General features: G+C 45.8%; 1 protein-coding gene across 8 annotated transcripts in view; it reads left to right on the top strand.

Moving 5' to 3' along the window:
* The window catches only part of VAV1 (vav guanine nucleotide exchange factor 1), a 66,728-nt gene that overhangs the window by 8,995 nt on the left and 38,529 nt on the right, over positions 1–19,204 (top strand). For 7 of the 8 annotated variants that reach the window (XM_083718739.1, XM_083718741.1, XM_083718737.1 and 4 more), the window contains exons 2-3: positions 11,135–11,251; positions 16,568–16,626. In XM_083718739.1, the coding sequence (XP_083574865.1) occupies positions 11,135–11,251; positions 16,568–16,626 (176 nt within the window). Of the gene's footprint in view, positions 1–11,134; positions 11,252–16,567; positions 16,627–18,172; positions 18,266–19,204 lie in introns of those variants that run through there. The other variant, XM_083718742.1, reaches the window with a different exon arrangement.

Here is a 19,204-nt window from a genome sequence, read left to right as displayed (position 1 = left end):
GTACCTATAAGTCCATTCGAGATTCAGCACAGCTTCTGCAAAAGGAAGTACCCCAGCTTCACAACCTTTTTTTAGAATTTGTGGAGAGTGTTTGAGAAACAACGTCTTGACAAATACTCTCTCTAAGACTTGGAAGGAATTGCAGCTGTCATGGGATAAGGTGGCGGGTCATGATCTGAATTAGTAATAGTCCAAAAGACTAGCAAGGAATAAATGGACAGTGCTCACAATGAAGGAACCAGGAAGCAAAATTGTACAGGGCTTTGTAATTTTTTATTCATAAGCGATTTGGAGTCAAGGGCGAGTCACAAGGCAGCCAAGTTTGCAGGCGAACTATTCAGGAAGTTGTTTTTTTAATAACCGAACTAGTAGGAGCTCCAAAAGTAGGGTATTCAAATTCTCCAAATCCCGACATTCTAGTTCCCCAAATCCCAACAGCCTAATCTGCATAGGATGCAAATTATTTCCCAGTTACACAAATCAAATGGTTAGTCGAGGAAGATTTAAGCAACGTTGCTTCTTTTATTCTGAATGGTCCCCTGCCAATGCTGTTTTATCTGGGCTAGTTTCCCTGTCCTTGAAGTCCTCGTTCTCAAGAGCTCCTCCAGACAACACTTTTAGTCTGCATTCAAGGCGATCTGTACTGGGATGGACTTACACGCTCCTGCATTCAGGGCTCCTTGCACCCTCAATAATTTCTGAATGGTGACATGGCATTTGCTGCAAACTGTGTGGCATCCATTTCTCCCCCCCCCCCCCAAGAAAAAGTTACTTTTCATACTAAAATTTTCCATTTTAAAAATACACCTCTGATGCGCTACAGCCCTAGGGTGCTCTTGCAGTATACTGTACTGACTTGAATTTGCTTCTTGCTGATGTGGCCACTCCCACATACTTCCTATTCATGATGCATCAGTGGAAATGAGTGAAGCTTTAGCACGTCCATAACCACTGATCCCCCGGACTCGGGGGAGATAGTTATGCTGCGGTGGGATAACCTGCTTCTGTGTGGTGCAGTGGTTAAGAGCAGTGGACTCGTAATCTGGTGAACCAGGTTCGATTCTCCGCTCCTCCACATGCAGCTGCTGGGTGACCTTGGGCCGGTCACACTTCTCTGAGTCTCTCAGCTCCACTCACCTCACAGAGTGTTTGTTGTGGGAGAGGAAGGGAAAGGAGAATGTTAGCTGCTTTGAGACTCCTTAGGGTCGTGATAAACGGGATATCAAATTCAAACTCTTCTCCTTCTCCTCCTCCTCCTCCTCCTCCTTCTTGGAGAGCTGCTGGTCTGCTCTGTTTTGCTGCTACCTTTGTGGCCGGGAAGGCATACCCTCCAAGTCTCCCGATTTTCCAGGACAGTCCTGGAATTACGAAAGCGATCCCAGCTTCGGATTTGATCCCAACCTCTCCACAGTGGTACCTTGGGTTACAGACACTTCAGGTTACAGATGCTTCAGGTTACAGACTCCGCTAACCCAGAAATAGTACCTCAGGTTAAGAACTTTGCTTCAGGATGAGAACAGAAATCTCATGGCAGCAGCAGGAGGCCCCATTAGCTAAAGTGGTACCTCAGGTTAAGAACAGTTTCAGGTCAAGAAAGGACCTCCAGAACGAATTAAGTTCTTAACCTGAGGTACCACTGTATTTCCCCCGCCAGTGCCGCTGCTGCCAACTTCAGAGAAGAGGATGAGCCAGCGCTTTTCCCGAGCAACAATGGTGGCTGCAGCTGCTGCGAGGGAGCGTCTCCCTGCCTCTCCATGGCTGCAGTTGTTGGCCTTTTTGAGTTTTGCCCAAATGGGCTGCCGTACGTCTGGATTTTCCCGGACATTTGCCCGATTACCGCCCGGACACTGCTGCTGACTGCAGTATTCTGGAGGTGTCCCGGAAAATACGGACGTATGACAGCTCTAGCTAAGGACCAGCCCTGTGTGGTACACTGTCTCTGAGAGGCAGGTAGAGGACAGGGCTGCTCTGGGTGGCAAGAAAGGGCAACAGAGTGGAGTGCAAGGAGTTTTGATTTTAAAATATGCTTTGTGCATCCATTGGCGGAGGAAGAGGGGGGTAGGGGGAGCACACCACCCCCGGCACCACGATCCCAGTGGGGTGCCATCGTGGCTGCCCCCCCCCCACGCTGGGGCCACGCCCCCAGGACACGCACCTGCCACGCCCCAGCCTGCCCCCCTTTCCTCCCGGTGCCGGAGCATGAAGCTCCGCCACTGTGTGTGTCTGCATCTAATCTTTCTCTTTACTTAAAATTTATTTATTGGTGTGTGTTTTCCTTTCTGTAAATCTTTGTTGTTGTTTAGTCGTGTCCGACTCTTTGTGACCCCATGGACCAGAGCACGCCAGGCACTCCTGTCTTCCACTGCCTCCCGCAGTTTGGTCAAACTCATGCTGGTAGCTTCAAGAACACTGTCCCACCATCTCGTCCTCTGTCGTCCCCTTCTCCTTGTGCCCTCCATCTTTCCAAACATCAGGGTCTTTTCCAGGGAGTCTTCTCTTCTCATGAGGTGGCCAAAGTATTGGAGCCTCAGCTTCAGGATCTGTCCTTCCAGTGAGCACTCAGGGCTGATTTCCTTCAGAATGGAGAGGTTTGATCTTCTTGCAGTCCATGGGACTCTCAAGAGTCTCCTCCAGCACCATAATTCAAAAGCATAAATTCTTCGGGGATCTGCCTTCTTTATGGTCCAGCTCTCACTTCCATACATCACTACTGGGAAGACCATGGCTTTAACTATATGTCTGTAAATCTACAAAAGAATAAAATCAGGACTAATGGGTTTTCTCAGGACAGTGGAGGGCATGTGTACTGTGTCCCATTGGTGTCATGTGGGTGGCACTCGCCCTTCTTCTGATAGGCTATGTTTTGCGGGGGTGCAAAAAAGGAGGGTTGAGGAGGGTTAGTTGAAGGAGAGCGAGAAATGTCCCTAGTTTCATCTGAAGAAGGTTGGAGGATATGGGGAGGGGAGGTGCTTCAGTGGGATCAGGAGTCAGGTAAGAAGTAAAGACCTTGTTGCTTTCCCTTCCTCCCTTTGCTCTTGGGGCTATGACTTATTTCTTTGCCCAGCTGCGGGGTGCAGGGAGCTGGGAGAGTACCATAGCTGTCAACCGTCCCTTATTTGGCAGGAAACTCCCTTATCCAGTGCCGCGTCCCGCTACTGTCCCTTATTGATGATGTCCCTTAAATTTCCTGGGTTTCAAAGAAAGCAGCTCCTCTCCCTCCCTGCCTGCCAGCCAGGGAAGAGGGAGGCTCCAACTGTGTTGCTTGGCTGCATTGCTCACCCAATAAGGAGTCTAAGAACTGGGGGGTGGAGCTTGCATGACTTGTGCTGATCAAATCGGCCGCATTGCCTGGGGACTCGCCTTTGCTCAGCGCTTCCCAGCGGAGAGGTGGCGGTGGTTTTCCTTGCTGCATCCCCTTTGCCGGGTTGCTGCGCTGTGGGAACCACCGCTTGAGGCTTCGTTTGGCTGCTGGCTGGGCTTTCTGCCTTGGCTCAGAGGGACTCCGAAGTTGAACATACTGTGTCCAGAAAATCCCTCATTTTGGCTGCTGATCCCTTATTTTCAAATCTGTAAGTTGACAGCTATGGAGAGGACTAGGGAATTGTGGCAGGTGAAGGGGCAAGAGAAGGGCTTTCCCTGCATCCCCATGCATAAAATCCAAGCTCTGCATACACAGCACTTATATATGCTGGGGGGGGGGGGGTTTCCTCTGCAAAAGATGATAACATGGGTTTCCACTCAAGCACAATTGCTCAGAGGATCTTTCCCCTGTCTGGAGCCACCGCTGGGAGGTGGAAGAGAGAAGTTAGGCTTGCAAATACTTACAGCTGCTCAAGTCTCTGTCTGAGCGTTTCCCAGACTCTGAGTCACCCACTGGAAACTCAGTTCTCTTTCCTTGGTCATTGGTTCACATGAAGTGCTTGGCTTGTGCATTTGACCCTGAGAATCCTAGGCTGGAATGGACCAAAAGGGACGTCAGGCCAGCAAGTGCTCACCTTTGAGTTTGGGACTTCAGTGGTCAGTTCCTGCCCCAGGAAATAATCAGAATGCCATAACAAATTCTGCATAACAAATCAGAAAATTCCAAGAAAGCCCCCCAAATACATTTCTATGATGAAAGGGCCAGTCTGAAGGAACAAGCAACCCAGTGTTTTCTAAGTAGTGGTTATATTTTGGGGGTACTGATCAGGTGTGTGCCCCTAATCCCTTGCAATGTTGGCCAAGGACACATGGTTGGGATGTGCATGGCCATCTGTGATCTGAATGCTAATAATAATAATAATAATAATAATAATAATAATAATAATAATAATAATAATAATAAATTTGTACCCCGCCCATCTGTCTGGGTTTCCCCAGCCACTCTGGGCGGCTTCCAACAAAGACCCAAAATACACTAAGATGTCACAAGATGTCTTCTGAATGTCAGGTAGTTGTTTATCTTTTTGACATCTGATGGGAGCGTGTTCCACAGGGCGGGCACCACTACCAAGAAGGCCCTCTGCCTGGTTCCCTGTAGCTTTGCTTCTCGCAATGAGGGAACCGCCAGAAGGCCCTCGGCGCTGGACCTCAGCGTCCAGGCAGAACAATGGGGGTGGAGACGCTCCTTCAGGTATACTGGGACAAAGCCGTTTAGGACTTTAAAGGTCAACACCAACCCTTTGAATTGTGCTTGGAAATGTACTGGGAGCCAATGTAGATCTTTCAAGACCGGTGTTATGTGGTCTCGGCGGCCGCCCCCAGTCACCAGTCTATATGGTAGCACTGCAAGGATTCCTGGAATGGCAGGGTGGCCTGTTTTGCAGAGGGCAGTCCTTTGTTTGAAGGTGTGCTCTGTTAGTAGAACGGCTGCCTGGTCCAAGTGTGACTGAAAGATAAGGCTTCCCCACTGTGGACAGATGTATTGTGATTTAAATTGTTATGGTTATTTCTGTATTTGCATCTATCCTGATAAATTACCACCTGCTAATCTGTGTCCCTTTTTGGGCCGAAGCGCAAGTGGCCATCTTATGGGGTGGACAAGTTGTGGCACACCCATTTCAGGTGACAATATTTCCTTGGGAGAACCACAGAGTCATTACTAGACAGAACGATATAGCAGAACCCCTTTCAGTTCTTGTAAGAACTAAATCTGTATAGAGCATCTTTTCCAAGGAAATGTTATACAGTGGTACCTCGGGTTAAGTACTTAATTAGTTCCGGAGGGCTGTACTTAACCTGAAACTGTTCTTAACCTGAAGCACCACTTTAGCTAATGGGGTCTCCCGCTGCTGCCGTGTCGCCGGAGCACAATTTCTGTTCTCATCCTGAAGCAAAGTTCTTAACCTGAAGCACTATTTCTGGGTTAGCGGAGTCTGTAACCTGAAGCGTATGTAACCCGAGGTGCCACTGTACATGGAAAGTCCATGTCTCGGAGGCCTGTTCTCTGAGGATGCAAGGAAGAAAAGAAAACCTGGAAATGTTAAGAGTGGGGTGTGAATTGTGCTGAATTGCATGGGGTGGGAGAGAAGGCTTTTATTTATTTGTTGTTTAGGATGGTGAAGTACCTGTGGCAAAGTTTTGACGAAAAGTAGTATGGGGAAGAGGATAGTGGTCTCTAAAACATATCTGTATCCTTCTTTTGGAATAGCCTTTGGAACCAGGTAACCTGTGACCCTGAAGATGTTGTTGAACTCCAAGTCCCATCAGCTGTAGGCAGCATGGCCAGTGGGGTCAGGGGTGATGGGATGTCTAGAAACATCTGGAGAATTGAAGTCCCACCCCCATCCCACTTTCAGAGGGTGTCAAGTGAGCCATGTATCTTGAGGGGAGGGCCTGAATATTAGAACAACTTAGAAGGCCTTTAGCATTCCAGATGCTTTGGCAGGTTACAAACCTATAAACAAACATGCACACCCAGTTGTTGAATGGGGCCAGGTGTTAATTAGAGGGAAACCAATCAAGGACTGGGTTTGTAAGGTAGTTGGTGTAACTGCTCTAGGAGAGAAGGAGCCATCAGAGATTAAAAAATAAAAATAAAACTAAAGCTATGCGTGTCTTAGTAACAGGCAGATTGTGATAGTGTAGATGGAGAGGAAGCCTTGAGAGGGAAGATAATTTTGAGCACTGGGGAAGAAAAGATTGCCATCGTTGTGTAAATGAGTGGAGATTAGGCCTTTCTCGGAAATGTCATAACTAGCAGTTCATGATGCAGCGATAGAGCTTGTGCTTTGCTTGCCGAAGGTCCCAAGACACAGAGTTGCCATGGAGTCAACCAAAAATCCCCTAGTGCAGTGGTTTCCAATTAGCTAAGTACTGTGGGTCTCCAGTTTTTCAAAAGCCAAGCCACAGACCCCCTACTTTTGAAAATGCTGATAACTCTATGGTGCCACAGACCCACTGGGAACACCAATTGGGAACTGCTGCCCTAGTGCTACTCTCTGGTAGTGACTCTATAAGTAGGGGTGGAGCAACTCTCAGAGCCACTCCAGAAGGATACTGTGGTCAGGTGTATTGAATGCCTGTGCAAATCTGTGGGCCTGTGCCCTCCTTAAGTCCCTTAAGTACTGGAACACACCTCTAGTGTTGCGATAGTACAGACATTTCAGAATGGCATCTTTTCCCGATCCCTTTCACTTTCCTTTTTTGGCACAGAGACTCCTTTAGAAGTGCTGATAAGCAATCTTTACCAAGACACAAAAAAGAGAAACACAACTCTCTTGAGTTTGTTGGATCCTCTTGGAAGTTTCTAGCACATACACACACACACACAAATTTTTTTTTAATTAGACTGCATACAAAATTTGGCAGGAATCTGAGGGGATAGGCCAAGAGCGAGTCAGACTTTTCAGATCCAGGTTTAGATCTCAGATCATGAAAATGTGGACACCAGCAATGTCCGACCTATGGTGTGCTTCAAGGCTTTCATCACTGCTCGGTTTTTATTGTAAACTGTTAGAAGAAACCCTCTAGACTTGAGCTGATAGTTTGATTCTGGTTCTAATTTTTTTTAATCAATCTGAAAGCAGAGGTATTCACAGCTGTTGCCAAGGGGATGTGGTTAAAGAGACTGAATCAGAAAAACACACAGCTGGAGTGTGAGCCAAGAGCTGCGTCCAAACACCTCCTGCAGCTTTGCAAAGGATCCTGAGGCACAACATCACAGCCCTTGAAATACAGTCTCTTGAACCCTCCCTGTCTTCAACATAAACCTCAGCCATCCTCTGCCTCAAATTTATTTGTAGAATGTGCACTTCTGTGGTCTGTTGTGCTTTGCACATGCCCACTAAGTTCAATGCACCTTACTTCCTGGTAAGGGACTGCAGCCTCATCTTCTAAGCAGACCCTGTGTGTTCCACTTCTTGTTGTAAGTTCCCTATTTGGGTAGTTATTTTAGTTCTTCTCCTTTGCACCTGTTCCAGTTCAAATACCTCAGGGTGGCCACAGATGATCAAAACAAGACCATATTGCAGTTGTCTTTGATGAGGGCTTGCCTGATTTTATGAGTACTTCTTGTTCTCAACTGAATATTCCGCTCCTCATATTTTGTCCTCCAAATGGCCTTTGCTTTGTACCTAGATAACAGTTTAGTGGTTTCATAGTTTTCCATTGGTCGAGATCCCCAGGCCTCTTTGCTTCAACGTAAGTTCCAGCAAGAGTTGCCAACCAACCCCATGCTTGGATAGTTCACTTGGTAGAGCATAAGACTCTTAATCTCATGGGTTTGAGCCAAACATTGCGCAAAAGATTCCATGCGTTGCAGGGAGTTGGACTAGATTACCCTTGTGGTCATCTCTGATTCTATGGTAGCTCAATGATAACCAGAAGACTCCATCTTAGCCTGCTCTAGTGCCTTTAACAGCAGCTTGATCAGCAGGGCTGCTCCCCAAAGGGTGGCTTTAAGCATTCAGAGGCAGATTTAGGGGAGCATGACCAGTTCAGTCACACTGGGCACCAGCGGTCATTCGCAGGCACCCTCCTGAGTGTTGCTGGAGGGCGCTGAGGGGAAGGCAGCAGAGGGGGACGCAGCAGCCCAGCGTGCTGGGAGCCCAGCCCTGGGCTGTGCTGATTTTGGGAGCGGCATACCGGGGCATCTGGACTTGGGTGTCACTTTGTGCTCCAGAGCGCTGCCCCCAAAATAAGCACCACCCACCCTCCCCGTCCCCCATTGGCTACGCTACTACTGGGCACAGAGCCTCGGGGGTGCTGCCAGGGATGCCACAACTATTATTTAGAATTCAGCGCAAGGCAAAGGGGAGCTGAATTTTGGTATCACACAAGGCACTGCTGAAATTTGTGACCCTAAGATCAGCCGCTCTTATTTTGTAAGGATTGACATTTGTTCTGATTCAGCAGTAAACAGCAGGTTTTCTTGAGGGAAGAGAAATGCCTTTTGGACCTGTGCTTAGAAATCACAGGACAAGTGTGGAAGAGCCCTCAAGGCTAAATATCAGGAAGAAATTTCTGATGGTGAGAGCTGTTTGGCAGCGGAACGGATTCCCTTGGGAGATGGCGGTCTTCCCTTCATTGGAAGTTTTTAAACAGGTTGGGTGACCATCTCTCAGGGATGCAGGGATGCCTGAGTTGTGATTCTTGCATTATAGGGGGTTGAACTAGATGACTCCTGGCTCTACAGTTCTAACTCTACAGTTCTAAAATTCTTCTACTGCAAAACCAAAAACCAAAAAACCAACCTTTGTGAAAGATCTAGATGGGTGGTCAATATTTGCATCTGTGTGGCATGTGTGCCAGTGTCCCCACACTTTCCATGAGCTGAATCAGAACAAATGTCAGTCCTTACAACACAAAAGTGGCGGATACAACAACCTCAATGGCCGATCTTGGGGTCTCAAATTTCAGCGGTGCCCTGTGCGATGCCAAAATTCAGCTCCCCTCCATCTTGCACTGCATTCTAAGAAATGGAAGCTGGTGCACGTGGTTTCGTTGGCACCTGTTTCATGCCACGTCTGCTTTGCGCAGTGGGAGCTGTCCATTTTGGCTTGGTGCTGTTCTCTTGTTCTGAGGAGAAAATGGCCTGTGACAATGATATTTATCTGCAGCCTGAAGATAAAATTTGATCTTCATAACTAGGTTCACCATAGTTTAGGGAGACACATAGTTTCTCTTCTTATCTCTTCTATATCTCAACTTGGTCCCCTCCCCCTCTTTCCTTTTTCCTTCTGTGATGGAACTCCTATTTGGGGACTTCCCTGACTTTTTTCTGGCCCTGGATAGTTGGCCTTGGTGAAGATTTGACGTTTTCATCCCCAAAAAGTTTTTGATTTGAGTTTCTACTGAAATGAGGCTGCATTTTAATGTTGTACTTTAATCTTGTTTTTAAGTTGTATTTTAACCAATTGTTCTATACTCGGTGTTAGCCGCCCTGAGCCCAGTCTTGGCTGGGGAGGGTGGGGTATAAATTATTATTATTATTATTATTATTATTCTCCCATAAGATTAGAATTCTGAAATACTAGGCATTAAATGTGCCCTCCAAGAAAAGGCTGTGAAAAGACTAAACCCAGACAAGGAATGTAATCTGGTTCTTGGTACCAGTTCAGATTATGATGCAGCAGACTCATCACTCATAATAATTTGCTTGTGTTTTTATTTCATTTTTTTAAAAAGTGGGGAGTTCAAAACCGCTTTGCCCTGCCCACAAATTCCCCCAGGATGTGGGTTCAAGACAGGAGAGGAGGGCAAGGATTTCTTGAGGTGTGGAGAGACATGTACTTTACCTCATAATCTCTGTGGGGAAACAGGAGGTAGGGCCTTGTTTACTCTACCAGAGATGCAATAGTGTCTCTGACGGAAGTGTGGAAGAACTCTGCAGCTCCTTGCCACCCGTGATACCACTTCTTCTTTCACAGAAGGTACATGGGGCAGAGTTAACTCAAACTGTCTGTGCTGGTACAGTTGGGGCAGCAAGTGGTTGCATGGGGTGTGTTGAGTGGGGCTGGTGGAAAGGACTGGAATTTTCCACTCTGACCTTTATGGGTCTTTTGCTAGCTGGCCATATTTAAGGGATGATGAGCCACCTCACTGCGGTTGAAAAATGTGATGAACACATAACCATCCCAGCCAGCCATGCCACTCAGCACTTTTTGGCAGGAAGTAAACGTGTTGGGGAAACATGGTCGTATGTCCCCATCCACATGGGATGGGGAAGTCAATTGTGCAAATCAAACAGGGCTTGCTCCTTTCAACTTTCTGAGTTCATGTATGCGCTTGTTGGCATCTGTCTGTCTTGGGAGACAACAGAGGAGTGTGCCATTCGGAGCGAAGTCAAACCATTGGAGAGTTACAGCACCAGTTGTGAGTGTGGAGACTGATATAGGAGAGACATGTTTTGTTGCAGCTTGGGCGTCTAGTTGTGCTGCTGCAAGGTCATTCCCTCTCAACCCATCTCTTCTGCTAAATTTTGCTCCATGGCTCCACCTAGGAATTCAGAAGTGTTAATTGCCACCGGCTTTAAATTTTGTGTCTCAGGGTTATAATTTGAAATATGCGGCTCCCTTCTACGATTGGATTGAAGACTTATACAAACTTGAACGATTTGCATATAAGCACAGACTTGCCATGGACAAATTCAGTGAAATTTGGAATCCATTCTTACAAATACTGTAATAGGTTAAGATCTGGTGAAGTACAATAACAACCTTGTAAAATAGACAGTTTTGTGTCCCGTCCCGTCCCCCCCTTTACTTTCTTTTCTACACGGGTTCTGTTTCTCTTTTTCTTTCTCTCTCTTTTATTTACATATCACCATGTTTAGTGCACATATAATTATATACTTTTTGAACTTTCAATAAAGATGTTTAAAACAAAGCAAAATATATGTTTTTTTAAAATATGTAACAGATTAATGTACATGCAAAGTGCTAGAAGGAAACCTGTTGGTACTGCTTACATCATAGTAAGAATAAGAATAAAAATAGGTTTGGGGAATCCCTTAGAGCAGGTAGATCTGCTGTTGGTCACACACACCCTTGGCAGCTTTGCTTAGAGTTAGGGATAACCTGGCAGAATCCAGGGGGAACTAGAAGGCAGTGATAGAACTGAATGCGCTGCATATTTTGCACTACGTTGAGCCATGGTGGTCATGTTGCTGAGTCTCATTCTCAGCTTATGTTCCTTCTCTGTGCTCTCCTTCCAGTTCCTGTGCCTCAAGAACATCCGAACCTTCCTCGCTGCATGCTGTGAGAAGTTTGGTCTGCGCAAGAGCGACTTGTTTGAGGTCTTCGACTTGTTTGACGTCAGGGATTTTGCAAAGGTCTGATTGCTTCATCTGCCCTCTTCACAAAAATACAGTTTTCATAGGCACTTTGTTATTGTCATCAAAGGAGTCAAGGTAGCCTGTGAATGTGATACAAATCTGTTTCATACATAAAATATAGCTTTGTAAAATAAAAATCATAGCCACAATAGCCAATAGTCTCCATGTGCAATACATGCTAGCAAACTGAAACTGATACATGTAAATATAATACTCAGCTGTAACATGACACATAAAATGTGCATGCTCTAAACAGATCGCATGCTTGCACAGAAAAGCTATGGATATGCAAGCTGCCCAAAACTCATGTGCTTTTTTGTGGTTCTTCAAGAAAACACCCAAATATTCCATGCCTCTTAAAACACTTGTATGTACAGGAGTCCTGAGGAAATGCAGACACCCCCATTCCCAAGCCAAGCCCCACTTCCGACTCTGTCAAAAATCCCTTAGCAGCTGGTGCTGCAGTGCTCAGTGAGTGCAACCGGCAGGAAACAGCCAAAATAATTGAAACATGCTATTTATCCGTATTTATCAATAATGATCGTTTGCCATACTTCGTGGTTTTGATAACAAATAAGTGATTTATATTAGGGAACAAATTATCTTTAAGAATAAGCCCAAGTTCAGAGGTCATGACCGCTTCCTTGTTTGCAATAACACCTGCAGTCACATCTGCATTGGGTTTTGGTCCTGTATACCTAAAGGAGCGTCTTCACCCCCAACATCCAGCCCGGACACTGAGGTCCAGCGCCGAGGGCCTTCTGGCAGTTCCCTCGCTGTGAGAAGTGAGGTTACAGGGAACCCGGCAGAGGGTCTTCTCGGTAGTGGCACCCGCCCTGTGGAACGCTCTCCCAGCAGATGTCAAGGCAATAAACAACTATGTTACTTTTAAAAGACAACTGAAGGCGGCCATGTTTAGGGAAGTTTTTAATGTCTGATGCTGTATTGTTTTTAATATTCGGTTGGAAGCTGCCCAGAGTGGCTGTGGAAACCCAGCCAGATGGGCGGGGTATAAATAATAAGTTGTTGTTGTTGTTATAAATTATTATTAACTAGAGTTTCAACGCCACTTGAAGCTTTGACCTCAAGACAAGAATGTTCTATGGGGCAGAAGATGGCAGCTTGGCCAGCCAGGGGGCAAGTGCTGGCCATGTCTGATGCCTCAAGGGTGGAGCCAGAAGAGAAAGAGGGAGGTGGCGTCACCCAAGTGTTGTGGGAATGAGTTCTAAGCACTTTTTTACAAAAGGGAACATACATAAGGAAGAAGGAACTTGTGGTTTAAACCACTGCTTGAGCCCTCCCTACAGGTGTGTCTACCAGACCTTCCAGGCAGGCAGATATTCTCATTTACTGTATCTGCTGCCCACATTTTATCATTCCAAGCAGCTGCGTGTTCATTCACAATCTCTGAGGCAGCAAAACGTCTTGAGTCGTCAGCCTCAGTTCAAAATCGCCCTGAGCGCAGCATTACCTCTGAAGGAGGGAGCTGCTGTATTCACACCAAAGCTTTGGGAGCTGCCTGACAGCATGTAAACAACATTCCCTGACCTCCCGCTCTCTGCTCAGTGGGCCAGAAAGCAAGCAGGCGCTTGCCCACAACAGGATATGAAATGCAGCAGCCGAACCACGCAGAAGAGTTGCAGTGGGCATGTTCTAGAGGAGGAAGCCTGTAACACGTGCAGTCTTGCTGCAAAAGGTTTCCTTTAAGCCAAAGGTTTATTTTAAAATGCTAGCACAAGGTTTCCATTCTTAGCTAAATGTTTGCCTGGCTGCAGAGAAAAGCGTGGAAAGATTGAGTGAAATGAATGGAAGGATCATAGAATGAGAAGTGTAGGGGGGTATGATGGTGACAGCAGTCGCGAAATTAAAAGACACCTGCTTCTTGGGAGAAAAACGACGGCAAACCTAGACAGCATCCTTAAAAGCAGAGACATCACCTTGCCAACAAAGGTCCGTATAGTTAAAGCTATGGTTTTCCCAGTAGTGATGTATGGAAATGAGAGCTGGACCATAAAGAAGACTGATCACCAAAGAATTGGTGCTTTTGAATTATGGTGCTGGAGGAGACTTGAGAGTCCCATGGGCTGCAAGAAGATCAAACCTATCCATTCTTAAGGAAACCAGCCCTGAGTACTCACTGGAAGGACTCACTGAAGCTGAGGCTCCAATATTTTGGCCACCTCATGAGAAGAGAAGACTCCCTGGAAAAGACCCTGATGTTGGGAAAGATGGAGAGCACAAGGAGAAGGGGGTGACAGAGTACGAGATGGTTGGACGGTGTTCTCGAGGCTACCAGCATGAGTTTGACCAAGCTGTGGGAGGCGGTGGAAGACAGGGGTGCCTGGCATGCTCTGGTCCATGGGGTCACGAAGAGTCGGACATGACTAAACGACTAAGCAACAACAACAACAATGTAGCTTATCTTATGCCAGGGCCGGCCCTATGATGAGACAGAAGGAAGCAGCTGCCTCAGGTGGCAGATGCTGAGGTAGGGGGAACAGCCAGAGCTTGAGTGTCACTTAGCCTGCCCTGTACCAGCTGCACTAGCTTCAGGCCCTCAAGTGCACTGGGAGACACTGTCCTTTCACCAGTGTTGGAGTAAAAGGCAACTACCAGTCCAGCTGGCTTCTGTGGACAAGATGGTGCCCTGGGGGAGGACGCCATTTTGTCCTTCACCTCAGGCAGCAAAACGTCTTGAGCCAGCCCTGTCTTCCACCTGGAACTCAATCCAAGCTTGGTCTGCTCGCGTACAAAATGAAGGAAGCAGGCAAAGGTCGAATTTTAACATTAAAAGGGACACATCGAAAAGGGGAGTTGAATCCTCTCTCCTCGCAGCAGTGGAGATGAGTATGGAGAAAAATGCCTGAAGCAAGGCAGAGGAGAGTTCAGCATCCCTCGGCCACACAAATCTATTTTGGTAAAATAACAGAACAACAACTGTCAAACACATAAGAAATTACTTTTGGTGTGAAGGGGTCTTACTTCTCTACTGGCATTGGCACCTGCAGATTGCTGGCCAGCTGAATTTTTCTGAATGGAGAAAAACCAAGTTGTCTCCTCCTTCAATGAGCTTGGGCTGGCACATATTTATCAATAGCCCTGTGAGGTAGGCCCAAAGTCATCTAAGGAGCTTGATGGCCAAGTACTATTTGCATTTTAACCACTGCACCACACTGGTTGTTGAAACCTGCCTACCTTCTGTTTTAAATGTGACTGGGGCAGTTCTGTTAGTAGACAAATTTGGCAGTCCCATCATGCCTAATTTGACCTAAAACAGATTCCTGCTCAACCTTTTCCTGATTGCTTTTGAGAAAGAAGTTTTTGTAACAGAAGCCAGCAAGGTACAGAGTGTTGGGTTTGATGGCAGACAGTTGAGAGTCAGATGCCCTGCTTACATCATCTCTTTTGATGGCCACTGTCTTAGCCAACTCCTTGGATCGCTGATGCTGCAAGTCTGGCCCTATTCTTGCAGTTCTTCCAGAATCCTTGTCGCAGCTGGATTTCAGCGCCATAGATTTCAGCCCCTTTTTAAGAGCAAGGGGCACTGCAGAGCCATAGATTCTGAAATGAGGGGGAACCCATTGCAGATACATGAAGTACCAAAAGAATGAACTAATATAAGACTAATATAAGAATAGCAATACAATCCAGCCAGAATCGAGCATTCTTAATATCTAAGTGAGAGATTTCAGTATGTGTTTCACTTTCAAACGGGACTTAAAATTGGTTAATTTTGGTTGGATTGTGCCCTTTTATATAGTGATTTTCTTAAACATTTTAAGCACTCCACACACATTATCTTAGCAATTCTTTAAACAGCCCTGTAAGACTTGTCAATAGTGTTGGGAGCTGAGGCTGATTGCTTGCCCTGTGAATTCATGGCTGAGTCAGAGGTAAAATTTGAAGCAGGGGATTCCCTTCTCACACTGAGTCACTGTGCTGCATCAGTTCTCAGTAGCAATCATGGAAACAACAGAGGCCCCAAATGCTTTTTAAAAGTATAAAACCACTTTAGTAAGTCATGGCTTCCCCCAGAGACTCCTGGAAACTGTAGTTTGTTAAGGTGCTGAGAGGGTGCTTATTCCCCTCACAGAGCTACAATTCTCAAAGTGGTTAAACAGTCAACCCCTCTCCCCAGGGAACAGTTTGCTACTGTTCTGGAAATTATTATTTAAGGGGCATCTGGGAACTGAGGAAACCGACATTGTCCTTCATCTTCATAGTCTCTGAGTGTATTTTTATGCGTGCAGATTAGAGTTGCCATATTTTGAAGAGCAACAAAGAGGACACATCTGCCAGCTTCTGCTTTTAACTATGGATCTCTGTGATGATTCTCATCATGAAAGAGAGGGCATGTCTTGGAAAAAGAGGACCTATGGCAACCCTGGAATTAAAGCAGCTCTTACTTCCCACCCCAAATACAGCAAGCATGACGTCTCCTAAGTAGCCTTATCGGAATGTTTTCTGTTAAATTAAAATGGAACAATTGCACCTTAAGTAATTATAGTCAAGGCAACAGGAAAGGCTTAATTTATATGCAAACATTCTGGAAACATAGACTAATTTCATTGGCGTTTATGCAACATGTCAGCTAAATAATGTTAACAGTACAATGTGATACACTACAACAATTAACAATTAGTTCGTGTTCTTCCTTCTAGTTATTTTCTACGTTGTAAAGGCTTTAGAAGTGTTTCTAAAAATAAATCCAGAACTGGACAACCAGCTGCAAAGTGACATTCCCTGAGCCCAGGCTACTGAGTAAAGCTCTCTTCATCTTGTGCCATTTTGCCCATCTCCTCTGGCTGGCTCTGCATGCCCTGGCTGGGCACTGGGGACTGGGATGTCTCTGGGATGGACTTGAATTTCTGTTTATTTCATCGGGTTTTATTATTTTGCTGTATGTTATTATTACTGGCTCTGCTTTTTGACATTTCAACAAAAGCTGCCTTGGGTCTACAAAACATGGTGGAATATTAATGTTTTAAAGTCAATACAGTGGTACCTCGGGTTACATACGCTTCAGGTTACAGACTCCGCTAACTCAGAAATAGTGCTTCAGGTTAAGAACTTTGCTTCAGGATAAGAACACAAATCATGCTCCAGCAGCGCGGCGGCAGCAGGAGGCCCCATTAGCTAAAGTGGTGCTTCAGGTTAAGAACAGTTTCAGGTTAAGAACGGACCTCCGGAACGAATTAAGTACTTAACCCGAGGTACCACTGTAATCAAGTACCCATAGATTAAGTCCAGTGTTGCTGACCACGCACCTCTCTTTCTTTCTTTCTCTCTCTCTCCCTCTCTTCTTCAACGCAGGTGATTGACACATTATCAATACTTTCGTGGACACAGGTTGCTCAGAACAAAGGGTTTGTGTAAGTGCAGATGGCTTTCATGCATGTCTCACACGGATGTGGCGTTTTGTGAAACTGTTGTAAAACTAGGGGCTGCGCCTTTGCTCACTCTACTCCCCTGCCATCTCTGCTCACATTAACACCCCACCCCCCACCCCCGAGTTTCCCCATGCATCTGCGAAGCTCATGTCACCTTCCAGTGTGGTTAAGAGCGGTAGACTCATAACCTGGTGAACCGGGTTCGATTCCCCTACTCCACATGTAGCTGCTGGGTGACCTTGGGCTAGTCACACTTCTCTGAAGTCTCTCAGCCCCACTCACTTCACAGAGTGTTTGTTGTGGGGGAGGAAGGGAAAGGAGAATGTTAGCTGCTTTGAGACTCCTTCGGGTAGTGATAAAGCGGGATACCAAATCCAAACTCTTCTTCTTCTTCTTCCCAACCTAGTTTCTGAAGCCACTTCTCTCCTGTATTCCTCAGTGCTGCTTTGCACCCTAGCTTTCACCTGTACTACATGTCCATGCCTTCTTTTGTGAGACTCCCCTTTCACACAGAAGTCACCCCCCATTGGTAACTTCCTGCATCTTCCTCCTTCCACAAAGTACATCTAGTAAGTCCAATTATTAAGCCACCATCCCCTTCAGGCCCTTTCATGCCCCAACTTTCCTCTTCAACCCCATACAATTACTTCCTGCTTTTCTCAACAATCCCTTTGACACAGATCACCCCCAATTCCATGCCATCTCCTCTCCTCTCTCCTGTGGTGCAACCCCCTTTGTGCATGTGTGCACATGCACACCCACTGGCCCAATTGTCATCTCCAACCCCTTTTTCCTATCTCTCTTTTTAAAAAAAAACAAACTCTGCCTTGCACACAGACCACTGTTTTGATTGTTCCTCTCTTCTCTCTGTACTCGAACAACAGCAGAAGTTTGAGTAGGTGTGGAGGAACATTGAGGTGAAAATTGTGGTTTCTAACAATGGCAAAGGTTTCAGTAAATCAGGGGTGGAGGGACAAAAAAGGTTGTTTTTTAAAAAAATATATAAAAAAGATAACCAACAAATTTTAACAAGGAGAAATAGCAGAAATAGGTATGACAGAAACTAACACCAAAAAGCCTAACATACACAGCCTGTCCCAACTTCTCACTGGAAGCAAGCCTTGTTTTAATCTGCCACTTCCTCTCATCCCTTTCGTTATAAGAAAAAAAACTGCCCCCTTTCCCTTAAGGGGTATCCAAGGGGCCGTATAGAGTCCTTAAGTAGGTTCCCTATCAGAAGGAGCAAATAACAGAGGCCAACCAGAGAATATTGAGAAGCAAGGCAGCTAGTAAGACTGATCTTTATTAACTGTTGTAACAGGGTCCCCACTTACCACATGCAAGAGTCAGGAGGGACCCAGAACAATGGTGAGCAAGCCCTTATATAGACTTTGGAAGTTGCTCACCCTGTAGCCAGAGACCACACCCCCAAAACATCATACATCACAGAAAGAGGCGGTCTACAGCAGAAATCTTGTCTGCCAGGATACTTGATAATGGTCACTGATTGCATTACCTGGACTGCCTGGCCATTCTTTTGTGATGGTAAATACTGTACTTTATTTCCTGAAACCAGGTCACAGGCTCATCCTATTCATACACACATACGCCCTTAAGACAGGTAAGCAAAACACAGTGGAGAGGCTTTTCCATTTCTTTCCTACTTGCAGAGAAATATTTGAGGTCACTGGGAGAGTCAAAATAGTTTGGGAGAGTCAAAATGACTTCAGGATTGTTCTCCTGTACTATTTCAGACACGTGGTTTATATACTTATGAATAATAATACTGTAATAATAATAATTTATTTATATCCTGCCCTCCCCAGCCAAAGCCGGGCTCAGATTGGCTAACATTTGCCTTGTAGATTTATTCATTTATGCATAAGCATTTGCCTTGTAGATTTATGAACATATGATTTATATATATGAGACCTTAGAATTCCTGTAACACTTTCTTATTCTACTCATACCTCTGCTACTGTTTAAAATCACTTTTTCCTCTCTAGCGTATTTCCATTCCTGCTTTACTGCTGTTGTTTAAAACCACCAATTTCCTCTGTGTCTCTCCATCCCTGCTTTATTCAAAACTCTGCTGTTGTTTTAAACCACCATTTCCCTCTCGGTTTTCCCCATCCCTGCCTTGCTCAAAGTGCCAGTTTGGCTTCACCAAAGAGGGGAGCCATGAACCTTTTCATGGTCTACTCCAGCCCAGTTCTATTGACAACTGGGGCAGAAAGAGAAGATATGGTCACAGCTATCTGTATACCAAATAATCTTACGGCACTCAGTTCGTTTATTGCACCTTAAATTTTCCTTGACTAGAGACCAACAACTGAAGTTGCAAATAATAAATAGTATTGATAAGTCCGCAATAAATCTTAGGCAGTGGCTACTTTGCCAACAATGTGTTGGCCTTAGATGACAGATAAGTTCATCCAAAAGAAGGTTGGTGGTTCGAATCCTCGCAACAGGGTGAGCTCCCATTGCTCGGTCCCTGCTCCTGCCAACCTAGCAGTTCGAAAGCACATCAAAGTGCAAGTAGATAAATAGATACCGCTCC

Source organism: Podarcis gaigeae (genome assembly GCF_964106915.1).
Source record: "Podarcis gaigeae genome assembly, chromosome: 17".
NCBI lineage: Eukaryota > Metazoa > Chordata > Lepidosauria > Squamata > Lacertidae > Podarcis > Podarcis gaigeae.
Note: the sequence above shows the minus strand (reverse complement) of the source record. Positions and strands in the feature narration are given on the sequence as shown.